Source organism: Dendropsophus ebraccatus, chromosome 11 (genome assembly GCF_027789765.1).
Source record: "Dendropsophus ebraccatus isolate aDenEbr1 chromosome 11, aDenEbr1.pat, whole genome shotgun sequence".
Lineage (NCBI taxonomy): Eukaryota > Metazoa > Chordata > Amphibia > Anura > Hylidae > Dendropsophus > Dendropsophus ebraccatus.
In genome coordinates, this window is record NC_091464.1 from 6,061,855 (window position 1) to 6,075,082 (window position 13,228).

At 47.8% G+C, this 13,228-nt stretch overlaps 1 protein-coding gene across 7 annotated transcripts in view; it reads left to right on the forward strand.

Annotated features, from left to right (window-relative positions):
- The window catches only part of AMPD2 (adenosine monophosphate deaminase 2), a 117,231-nt gene that overhangs the window by 74,680 nt on the left and 29,323 nt on the right, over nt 1-13,228 (forward strand). For all 7 annotated transcript variants that reach the window (XM_069944412.1, XM_069944409.1, XM_069944415.1 and 4 more), the window contains exon 6: nt 5,891-6,077. In XM_069944412.1, the coding sequence (XP_069800513.1) occupies nt 5,891-6,077 (187 nt within the window). The remainder of the gene's footprint in view (nt 1-5,890; nt 6,078-13,228) is intronic.

Sequence of the window (13,228 nt, forward strand, 5' to 3'; positions counted from 1 at the left end):
CAGCACCACGGCTAGTGATTTGCTGAAAAAGACCACTGGGTCCATCTAGTCTGCCCTTTTAGTATTTCCAATCTTATATTTGTATATACCAGGCAGGTTACATTCTGTTATTGTAGGTTTACCAACCACATGTGCTTGAAGTTTGTTCTAAGCATCTACTACTCAGTAAAGTAATATATTCTCACGTTGCTTCTGATCTTTCCCCCAGTAACCTCTCACTGTCGCCTCTTGTTCCTAAGTTCATCATGCTCCCCCTTTCCCTTCTTTCCTCCAGATTATACAGATTCAAATCCCTACACTGTACACTGTTTGTAGTGCCGGGATAGCTTCTTGGTGCATTACCTGTTCTAGACAGCTGGAGTTCTATCACATGTTACATGGTTGGCCGTTCATTTGAGTGTCGTGTAATACTGCATTTTTCCTGCAGCTTCCTCCAGCAATATCAGGAGCTTTCAGCAGCTGCAGACCCTTGGTGACCAGCAGCTCCAAACTGAGTAGTGGTTATTAATATAGATATAGTCTATACAAGACTGAATATGTTAAGCCAGTGGTCCCCAATTTTTCTTATTTTGAGATGGCCGCGAGCCACATTTAGCGTGTAGATATCGTATAAATACAACATATACCTGGTGTAAAATGAGAAACCGCTGGAAACAAGTTCCCATAACAGTGCAGTGAAGGCATCGGACCCTTAAGATAAAAGCTACTAGTTTAGGGCGTCGTGGAAACTACATTAGGGGACAGCAAACTAGGGTTCCCTATGCATCCCTTTGTTACTCTCAGCAGACGCCTCTCTGCCCAAACTACACCAAGCAAATGCTACTGTCAGTTGCTTAGTGCCACATAGTTATTTACATTGTATCTGGCCAGTTATGGATAATAGAGGAAAACACATTAAAGGGGTACTCCGGCGGGGGGGTTCATTTTTTTCCTGACACCGGGGAGTAGAGGGAAACGACGTCCACTCACTCCCCCGGTTCCAGCGGCGGGTCCTGCATTGCGGCGCTCCGGTCCCCGGTTCCTGGACACTTCCTGGTGTCTGACGCGGGCCCAAGTCTCAGGTCCGCTCAGCCAGTCAGTGACGGATGCGGGATCCGTTTCAAGTCTGCTCAGATCCCGCCTCTGTCACTGACTGGCTGAGCGGACCTGAGACGTATCGTGTCGGGCCCCTGTTAGACACCAGGAAGCGGCCAGGGACCGGGACCGGAGCGCCGCGATGCGGGACCCGCTGCTGGAACCGGGGAGGTGAGTGGACGTGGTTTCCCTCAGCCACCTCTTCCCTGGTGTCAGAAAAAAAAATGCCCCCCCCGCCGGAGTACCCCTTTAATGCCAGCCTGTTGCCACCATTTTTGACAGTCCGCGCCTGCCAGCACCTGGCTTTTCCCAGTACCCCTGTAATGGTTGGTACTGGGGTATTAAGGGGGGTTAATGTTGGACCTTTTGCACTATAATGCTAAAACCAGGGTTAGTAATGGATGGTATTAGAGATGAGCAAACTTAGGGAGTCCAGGAAAACATGGATATAGCCTATCAGTATTTCAGTATTTGCCAGGCAGCCTTATGGCTGTATCCAACTGCTTCAGCCACCAGTAATCAAATGTTGTGAGTTTGGGTTCAGATGGCACCGTCTTCCATCTACCTCAGTGCTTCTCAAACTCTTTTCTGTTGGAGCCTCACCCAACAGAGCAAGGCAATGCCTGGGCCTCACCAGACTGACCAAAAGGATGCTGGGCCTCACCAGACTGACCAAAAGGATGCCGGGCCTCACCAGACTGACCAAAAGGATGATGGGCCTCACCAGACTGACCAAAAGGATGCTGGGCCTCACCAGACTGACCAAAAGGATGCCGGGGCCTCACCAGACTGACCAAAAGGATGCTGGGCCTCACCAGACTGACCAAAAGGATGCTGGGCCTCACCAGACTGACCAAAAGGATGCCTGGCCTCACCAGACTGACCAAAAGGATGCTGGGCCTCACCAGACTGACCAAAAGGATGCCGGGCCTCACCAGACTGACCAAAAGGATGCTGGGCCTCACCAGACTGACCAAAAGGATGCCGGGCCTCACCAGACTGACCAAAAGGATGCCGGGCCTCACCAGACTGACCAAGAGGATGCCGGGCCTCACCCCCTGTGAAGAAAGTCCATGCAAAAACAAATACTATTACTACCCTTTAATTGTCTCCTAAACTTTTTATAACATTAAAATGTGATCAAAATTAGACAATAATGTTGCTAAACTAGAGATCATTAGTCACTTTTATTAAAACTGGCTCCCCAGCTGTGCCTTACCAGGAATTAAAGGGGCGCCTGACAGTTTGACAAGCACTGGTCTACCAGACGGTGTCCACTACTAAGCCTCATATAAGTAAGAAAGAAAAACACATAGGGGGACATTTATTAAGTCCGGCGTTTTTTACGCCGGACTTAAAAATGTCCCCGCATCTCCAGCGCTACGGGGATTTATGTAGAGGCGGACTGCCTCTACATAAATCCGTGCGCTCGGACGAAAACCTACGCCAGCTGAGGACTGGAGTAGGTTTTCGGCGTATCTTTTGGCGGAACGGATGGTGAATTGCACGGACTCCGCGCCCTCCGTTCCGCCCCCTTCACACCGCCTCCCCGCCCCCCTGGCGTACTCGGCAGAAAGTGCCAATTTGCGAATATTTTATTCGCAAATCGGCCATTTGCGAATAAAATAATGCGCAAATCGGCACTTTCCGCCGAAAATCATCCGTACGCCGGATGATACATGTCCACCATAAAGTTAAAAAAAAAAAAAAGTTTAATGAAAAGAAAAAAAAATACACGCTTAAAAATAATCTTCTTTCTTCATCTTCTTCCTAAAGGAGTCTACGTTTTGTGAAGAAAGTTAATCAGAATAAAGAGTAAAAAATATTAACCACAGGAAGTCCATTGCCAGGGTCAGACCCAGTGTGCCAGTCCTTGGAAATCTACTGAAAGTAAAATAGGGATGCATAAAGCCACAGGATGGGTAACACTGATATATGTTTGTAGTTATTCAACAAGCCAGAGACCACAGGTTGAGGAACATGGTGACTTACCACAAGTGGAGCAGGGCCAGAAGTCATAGGAGTACGCCAGGAACCAGGGAGCAGGCTGCAACCTCCTAAACTATATATATTACACACAGAAGAAGAAGGCAGCTGCAATGACATGACTTGTGGTGCTGCCTCCTCCTACTCCTCCTAGCACTCCCCAGCTAAAAATCTGCAGCCCTGCCTTCTTCTCCTAGCACTCCCCAGCTAACAATCTGCAGCACTGCCTCCTCCTCCTCCACCTAGTATTCCCAAGCTAACAATCTGCAGCACTACCTCCTCCTCCTCCTAGAACTCCCTAGCTAACAACCTGCAGCGCTGCCTCCTCCTCCTCCTCCTAGCACTCTCCAGATAACAACCTGCAGCACTGCCTCCTCCTCCTCCTAGCACTCCCCAGAGCACTGCCTCCTCCTCCTAGCACTCTCCAGATAACAACCTGCAGCACTGCCTCCTCCTCCTAGCACTCCCCAGATAACAACCTGCAGCGCTGCCTCCTCCTCCTAGCACTCTCCAGATAACAACCTGCAGCACTGCCTCCTCCTCCTCCTAGCACTCCCCAGATAACAACCTGCAGCACTGCCTCCTCCTCCTAGCACTCCCCAGATAACAACCTGCAGCACTGCCTCCTCCTCCTAGCACTCCCCAGATAACAACCTGCAGCACTACCTCCTCCTCCTAGCACTCCCCAGATAACAACCTGCAGCACTGCCTCCTCCTCCTCCTAGCACTCCCCAGATAACAACCTGCAGCACTACCTCCTCCTAGCACTCCCCAGATAACAACCTGGAGCACTACCTTTTCCTCCTCCTAGCACTCCCCAGCTAACAACCTGCAGCACTGCCTCCTCCTCCTCCTCCTAGCACTCCCCAGATAACAACCTGCAGCGCTGCCTCCTCCTCCTAGCACTCCCCAGATAACAACCTGCAGCACTGCCTCCTCCTCCTAGCACTCCCCAGATAACAACCTGCAGCACTACCTTCTCCTCCTAGCACTCCCCAGATATCAACCTGCAGCGCTGCCTCCTCCTCCTAGCACTCCCCAGTTATCAACCTGCAGCACTGCCTCCTCCTCCTAGCACTCCCCAGATATCAACCTGCAGCGCTGCCTCCTCCTCCTAGCACTCCCCAGTTATCAACCTGCACCACTGCCTCCTCCTCCTAGCACTCCCCAGATAACAACCTGTAGCACTGCCTCCTCCTCCTAGGACTCCCCAGATAACCTGCAGCACTGCCTCCTCCTAGCACTCCCCAGATAACAACTGCAGCACTGCCTCCTCCTCCTAGGACTCCCCAGATAACCTGCAGCACTGCCTCCTCCTCCTAGGACTCCCCAGATAACCTGCAGCACTGCCTCCTCCTCCTAGCACTCCCCAGATAACCTGCAGCACTGCCTCCTCCTCCTAGCACTCCCCAGATAACAACCTGCAGCACTACCTCCTCCTCCTAGCACTCCCCAGATAACAACCTGCAGCACTGCCTCCTCCTCCTCCTAGCACTCCCCAGCTAAAAATCTGCAGCCCTGCCTTCTTCTCCTAGCACTCCCCAGCTAACAATCTGCAGCACTGCCTCCTCCTCCTCCACCTAGTATTCCCAAGCTAACAATCTGCAGCACTACCTCCTCTTCCTCCTAGAACTCCCTAGCTAACAACCTGCAGCGCTGCCTCCTCCTCCTCCTCCTAGCACTCTCCAGATAACAACCTGCAGCACTGCCTCCTCCTCCTTCTAGCACTCCCCAGATAACAACCTGCAGCACTGCCTCCTCCTCCTAGCACTCCCCAGCTAACAACCTGCAGCACTGCCTCCTCATCCTAGCACTCCCCAGATAACAACCTGCAGCACTGCCTCCTCCTCCTCCTAGCACTCCCCAGATAACAACCTGCAGCACTACCTCCTCCTAGCACTCCCCAGATAACAACCTGGAGCACTACCTTTTCCTCCTCCTAGCACTCCCCAGCTAACAACCTGCAGCACTGCCTCCTCCTCCTCCTAGTACTCCCCAGATAACAACCTGCAGCACTGCCTCCTCCTCCTAGCACTCCCCAGCTAACAACCTGCAGCACTGCCTCCTCCTCCTCCTCCTCCTAGCACTCCCCAGATAACAACCTGCAGCGCTGCCTCCTCCTCCTAGCACTCCCCAGATAACAACCTGCAGCACTACCTTCTCCTCCTAGCACTCCCCAGATAACAACCTGCAGCACTGCCTCCTCCTCCTAGCACTCCCCAGATAACAACCTGCAGCGCTGCCTCCTCCTCCTAGCACTCCCCAGATAACAACCTGCAGCACTGCCTCCTCCTCCTAGCACTCCCCAGATAACAACCTGCAGCACTACCTTCTCCTCCTAGCACTCCCCAGATATCAACCTGCAGCGCTGCCTCCTCCTCCTAGCACTCCCCAGATAACAACCTGCAGCACTGCCTCCTCCTCCTCCTAGCACTCCCCAGATAACAACCTGCAGCACTGCCTCCTCCTCCTCCTCCTAGCACTCCCGCTCTCTGCTAGACCACATCTCGGTTGAGAAATGTCATTACCCACAGTAAAAGCTAGGCACAGCTAGGTTAACTAGCGTAGTCCAATGCCTACTGGCAAATGGCACAGTAGATATCTTGTTACGTTGCTAATAACAATGATGCAACCATATATTAATGGTGTAATAATCACAGGGTATGCTTACTCAGGTTTCTGGAGGCTGAAGTTACATTTTGTCCAAAGGTCACAACCCATTCAGTTAAGGGAGATTCCTTTCTAAACTAATATAGTTATACTTGTAGAAAATGTCAAGTTTAATATTTTTGCTGATAAATTCGTATAATTCAGGTATTGCCTTTTTTAGGTACCTTTCACAGATCTCCTTGATGCAGCCAAGAGTGTGGTGCGGGCTTTATTCATTCGACAAAAGTATATGAATATATCCATGCAAACCTTCTTCCGAACTACTGCTCAGCACTTAAAAAAGCTGAGTGACGAGACTTTAGACAGTCCACTTCAGGAGGAGAGTGCAGATACCCCTGTGGCTGCAGGTAATATTTATATGTATCTTTATGCAGGGGAAAAGTCACCATTCAGCCAGTCATGGACTGCATCTGGGATCACAGCATTAAGAGAGCCCTCATCCATCTACAAACTTTATTGAGAGAGACAGGAATATTGAAGCTCTTTTTCACTTAAAGGGGTAGTGTGAATTCAACAGCGGTAGTTATATTGCATTGCAGTCATTATAGGGAACCTCAAAACAACGGCCGTAGTTTTGCGGCGCTGTTATTTTACTTAGAATCCAAAAACAATGCCACAATAACCACTAACAAAATACTAACAAAATTCACCGAGATAGGGTATATAGAAAAATAAGATCTAAAATGTAACTTTTAATGATCTCAATATATAAAATAAATAACCAAATGTGAAAAAAAAGAGACTAACAAAGGTAAAAATACTAGGAAAGTGTTTATCTTACCGCTCAACGGTGACTGCTGAGTTGGAATGACCTGGAGTGGCCGTGGACCATTCACATCGCCGTAGCTGTCCTTGATCCTGAATGGATTCCACGTGGGTGGCTGAGATCTCCCGGTAGCGTAGACAGGAGAAAACACAATAGGGTGCATACAAAATGGGAGATAGGACAGCCGGTCCCTGACACTGTCCTATTACACCCTAATAAATCTGTCCCTCCAGACAGAGCTCCCGCCCTAAAAAGAGCGACTCCGCCACACTCACTCCTAGGGTCCCTAGTTAAACCCTACTAATACATGTGGCTGTGTCCCAATGCATTTCATTTCCCATAGGGGGAATCATCAGGGGATCAAACAGATATTTAAATGCCACTAAGCAAAGAAGGGTAAAGACTGCACTTATGGTGCCAGCCGCGCGTATGGCGTCCCCTCCCTAGGAGTGAGTGTGGCGGAGTGGACCCTAGGAGTGAGTGTGGCGGAGTCGCTCTTTTTAGGGCGGGAGCTCTGTCTGGAGGGACAGATTTATTAGGGTGTCCTATCTCCCATTTTGTATGCACCCTATTGTGTTTTCTCCTGTCTACGCTACCGGGAGATCTCAGCCGCCCACGTGGAATCCATTTAGGATCAAGGACAGCTACGGCGATGTGAATGGTCCACGGCCACTCCAGATCATTCCGACTCAGCAGTCACCGTTGAGTGGTAAGATAAACACTTTCCTAGTATTTTTACCTTTGTTAGTGTCTGGTTTTTCACATTTGGTTATTTATTTTATATATTGAGATCATTAAAAGTTACATTTTAGATCTTATTTTTCTATATACCCTATCCCGTTATTTTACTTAGTGTGAACATAGCCTTATACTGTATACTAGAGATGAGCGAGTACTACTTGATCGAGTAGGCATTCGATCGAATAGTACACTATTTGAAATACTCAAAACCCCAGTATAATTCGAATCCCCTCCCACCTTCCCTGGTTTTTTTTAACCAATAACTATGCAGGGGGGTGGGACAGGCACTAGGAGCACACAGTCAGTGAAAAAAAGCATCTGCATTCATTGGCTGGCTAAACCATGTGACCTTCACAATAATCGAATATTCTTTTTTAGATGAGACTTGAAGCTAGAGATGGAGACAATGTGTAGCAGGGACAGTCAGGTGTTAGACAGGGAGACAGTGTGTAGCAGAGACAGTCAGGTGTTAGACAGGGAGACAGTGTGTAGCAGGGACAGTCAGGTGTTAGACAGGGAGACAGTGTGTAGCAGGGACAGTCAGGTGTTAGACAGGGAGAAAGTGTGTAGCAGGGACAGTCAGGTGTTAGACAGGGAGACAGTGTGTAGCAGGGACAGTCAGGTGTTAGACAGGGAGACATTGTGTAGCAGGGACAGTCAGGTTTTAGACAGGGAGACAGTGTGTAGCAGGGACAGTCAGGTGTTAGACAGGGAGACAATGTGTAGCAGGGACAGTCAGGTGTTAGACAGGGAGACAGTGTGTAGCAGAGACAGTCAGGTGTTAGACAGGGAGACAGTGTGTAGCAGGGACAGTCAGGTGTTAGACAGGGAGACAGTGTGTAGCAGGGACAGTCAGGTGTTAGACAGGGAGACAGTGTGTAGCAGGGACAGTCAGGTGTTAGACAGGGAGACAGTGTGTAGTAGGGACAGTCAGGTGTTAGACATGGAGACAGTGTGTAGCTGGGACAGTCAGGTATTAGACAGGGAGACAGTGTGTAGCAGGGACAGTCAGGTGTTAGACAGGGAGACAGTGTGTAGCAGGGACAGTCAGGTGTTAGACAGGGAGACAGTGTGTAGCAGGGACAGTCAGGTGTTAGACAGGGAGACAGTGTGTAGCAGGGACAGTCAGGTGTTAGACAGGGAGACAATGTGTAGCAGGGACAGTCAGGTGTTAGACAGGGAGACAGTGTGTAGTAGGGACAGTCAGGTGTTAGACATGGAGACAGTGTGTAGCTGGGACAGTCAGGTATTAGACAGGGAGACAGTGTGTAGCAGGGACAGTCAGGTGTTAGACAGGGAGACAGTGTGTAGCAGGGACAGTCAGGTGTTAGGTGATTTTAGGCAGGAGGGACCCACAAAAGCACATCAGTGTGTTCAGAGAGGCAGGCGGCTAGAGTGTATTCACTGTAATAAGGGCATGTGGAAGTGGCAGATGACTGAGGCAGAGGACGTGTCTGACCGCATCACACACACAATGACAGTGGTGGGTGCTTTGTGATTTCCCCCTTGCCTATGCCATCTGCGGTTGTCATAGGCAATATGATTTAAAGGGGTGCATGAAAATATTTCTTTGACCTAAAATGTTTCTTTCTGTCCAAACTACCGTAAAGGAAAGAAGGTTTTCATGTATTTTTTCCACTTTACATAGAGGTTATATTGTGTTTGGAGTGTATAGTTGATATAGGCTGTGATAGTGGCGTAATGCACCCAGGCATGCTTCCCCTGCTGTCCCAGTTACATCCAGAGGTGTCGGCATCATTTCTGTGGAGGTGTCATTGTGGACTTGGTGACCTCCAGGTGATCGAATTTTGATTTCCAAGTCAAGTCAAGAATTTTTCTCCTATAGACTTTAATGGAATTCGATATTCGATCAAATAGTTGAGTACCTGGCTCTACTCGACTCGATATTCAAATATTTCACTACTCGCTCATCTTTACTGTATGCTTAAATTCAAGTCATACAGCTACTAAATAACTCCAGTATATAAGGAGCTAATATTATCACCTTACATATTACCATCATACTGTTGTTGACCAAATGCAGTACACCAAGACCATTATGACCAATTATACTAGCATACAAGGGGCAAATATTATGGCCACACCATGACCACTACCATTACCAAGTCAAGTATACTAAAACTAGTAATACCAATAGTACCAGTTACAAGGGACAAATAATACCACCACATCATGACTACATATTACCACTATATAACAACTAATACTACCAAACTGCTACTGAATAAAATGTACTATACTAAGACCAATACCCCCTATGCAGAGCCAATATAAAGATAGATGCATTGGCTCTGCAGACCATATGAGAGATTACAGTTACTTCTATTGATTCACAGGGGGTATCTTCTGTGAGTAAACCACAGGGGGGTCAGAGTCACTCATTATTTTCATCTTCACTTGGACTGAGCCATCATGACTTTTCCCGGCCATCAGTCATTTTCATAGAATCTCCCAGACATTGTAGGTTCCACGCTCCTGGACTATCCTCATCTGTATAAAAAAACTCCTCATGTGTATTACTCCCTCTGTGCCCTCATATAGTAGGTGACACCTCTGTGTCCCATATACTATTATACACTCCTCTGTGCCCCTATATAGCACTAGGTGCCCTCATATAGTATTAGACCTCCTCTGTGCCCTCATATAGCATTAGGCCCCTTTGTGTAGCCCATGTATAGTATTAGGCCCTTTTATGTCTGTGCTGCCCCAATATAATTATAGGGCCTCTTTTTGTCCACATCTAGTATTAGGCCACCATATAATATTAGGCCCCTCCTGTGCAGCCCCAATATAGTTATAGGCCCTCTTTGCGCCCCCTTCTAGTATTAGGCCCCCTCTGTGCTGCCCTCATATAGTGCTAGGCCCCTTCTGTGCCTCCATAAAGTGTAATGGACCCTTTGTGTCCCCATATAGTATTAGGCCCCCTCCTCTATTCAGCCCCTATATAGTTTAAGACCCCCTCTTTGCAGCCCCATGTAATATTAGATTCCCGCTGTGCCTCAGTCTAGAATTAGGCACCCGCCTATGCAGCTCCTGTATAGTACTAGGTCCCTCTTTGGAGCCCTGCAGCAGAGCACAGCTGTCAGGGTGCACTGGAGGGATAAACTGTACAATGGCTGGGCTAAAGTCACTATGTGTCATATCATAGGACTACATTGCCCAAAGTCTTATGTGTGAAAAGTAGCATAAATGAGTGTTGTCTGTACAAAAAGCCTGTTTCCTGACTACACTGATCACAGACTACGTTGGGCCGTGCACTTGGCAAAACAGCCTGTGACACTGATTGGTCAGAGGACGACAAGTAACAGCGTCCAAATACAGCGGTATACTTTATTCCCCTATGGCACACCAAGGCAGGGCTTCAATCCTGAATGGGGTCTTTATCAAACGTAACCAACACAGGTAGAAGCCGACTATTTATGCAGCCATCCACCAATCAGCAGTATGCAGTTAGTTGTGTCATCATTACATCCTATATACCATCCAGTTGTGGAATTGGTAACATCATTCAGTATACGTCATAATAAGTATGTGGAATACAATCTCATATCCCATTATACTCCAGTAAGAGTGTGTATATGTAAATACACTTACAGATACATCCGCCGGAACCAGGATACACTACACATCAACCCTGGCAGCCGTCTGCAAAGTACAGGTGCTGGCGTTATGTGCCGCCTATTACACTTGCTTTCATGCAGTAAACCAACACAGTTCTCCCCGGCAGCAGTCAGCTGATCGCAGCCTGGGAGACTGAGACTTTAACTCCTCGAACTGTGAACAACATCAGCAGCTAGAAGACTCCATAGTAAATACCATTGGGAGCTAGTGCAAAACATCATATGACCACATGGGAAACTCACATTCATATCAGAATCCATATATACTGTGGCAGTGCAGAGTCTGTACATACTGTGGCAGTAATGTGTCTGTATATACTGTGCAAGGTCTGTATATACTGTGCAGGGTCTGTATATACTGGGGCACCAGGGTCAGCACAGTGGACATGGAGGAGACTACCACCATATACACAGGCATTGCACTGCCACAGTATTACACAGTTTATATATACTGGGGCAGTGCAGAGTCTGTATATACTGGGGCACCAGGGTCGGCACAGTGGACATGGAGGAGACTACCACCATATATACAGGCATTGCACTGCCACGGTATTACACAGTTTATATATACTGGGGCAGTTCAGTGTCTGTATTTACTGTGTCAGTTCAGTGTCTGTATCTACCTTGGCAGTCTCCTTCATGTATGCTGTTGCAACCCTGGTTCTGTGTAAAACCCTTCTGCACTTAACCACAGCCCCCTTTCACTTCCCAGTCCCCTGCCCGCTTGCACCTGTCAGGCCTCCGACGTTGCTAAGGCCCTGGCACCCAGCAGCACCTAATCTGTGTCCTGTACATATTGTAGTGGCCTGGTGCTGAGCTGCTCCTGGCTGTGTCATCTGCAGGGGAGAAGCTGGTGGCTTTTTCCCCCTGCAGGCAGAGCGCAAAATTTTTTTATAAACCAAATATCCAATTTTTTTTTTTAATTAAATTGTGAGACTTAAGGAGTGAATTAATCAAATTAAAGGAGAAGTCCGGCGAAAATTTTTATTTAAGTATTGTGTTGCACCCAAAAGTTCCCCAATATACACTGATTACGGGAAATGCACATAAAGGGGGAGATTTATCAAATTGGTTGGAATTGGAACCAATTGGAAGTGGAATTGTCTTAGTTGCCCCTAGCAACCAATCAGATTCCACCTTTCATTCCTCACAGACTCTTTGAAAAATGAAAGGTGGAATCTGATTGGTTGCTAGGGGCAACTAAGACAATTCTACTTTACACCAGTTTTTGATAAATCTGCTTTTTTCCCTGTACTTACTACTGCATCAAGGCTTCACTTCCTGGATAACATGATGATGTCACTTCCTGGATAACATGGTGATTTCACTTCCTGTATAACACGGTGATGTCAATTCCTGCATAACATGGTGATGTCACTTCCTGGATAACATGGTGATGTCACTTCCTGCATAACATGGTGATGTCACTTCCTGGATAACATGGTGATGTCATTTCCTGGATAACATGGTGATGTCACTTCCTGCATAACATGGTGATGTCACTTCCTGGATAACATGGTGATGTCACTTCCTGGATAAACATGGTGATGTCACTTCCTGCATAACATGGTGATGTCACTTCCTGGATAACATGGTGATGTCATTTCCTGGATAACATGGTGATGTCACTTCCTGGATAACATGGTGATGTCACTTCCTGGATAACATGGTGATGTCACAACCCGATTCCCAGAGCTGTGCAGGCTGTGGCTGCTGGAGAGGATGATGGCAGGGGGACACTGAGGGACACAGGGCACTAGAGGGACACTGAGCATCCCTCTGCCATCATCTTCTCCAGCAGCCACAGCCCGCACAGCTCTGGGAGTCGGGTCGTGACATCACCATGTTATCCAGGAAGTGACATCACCATGTTATCCAGGAATTGAAGCCTTGATGCAGTAGTAAGTGCAAGGAAAAAATTACATCATGTGCATTTCCCATAATAAGTGTATATTGGGGAGCAATTCAATACTTAAATAAAAATTTTCTCAGAACTTCTCCTTTAATTTGATTAATCGCCCAGCACTAAGTAAATGTATCTAAGATCTTATGGTGCTTTTACACAGACAGATTTATGTGACCAATTTTTGAAGCTTAAAGGAGTAGTGCAGTGCAACACTTTGTTTCACTAAATAAGACACAATACAAAGTTATACAACATTGTAATGTGTGTTATTTATGTGAATGGCCCCCTTCCCCATGTTTCCACCCCTTGACGCTTGACCTGGAAGTGTAAAAGCCGCGATTGTCTGAGCATAACAGAAGCCCCAGACGTCTTCTGTTGTGCTCAGCCAATCGCGGCTGAGCAGCTGATGACGTGCTGGAGGGAGGCCGGCATGAGGGAGGGCTG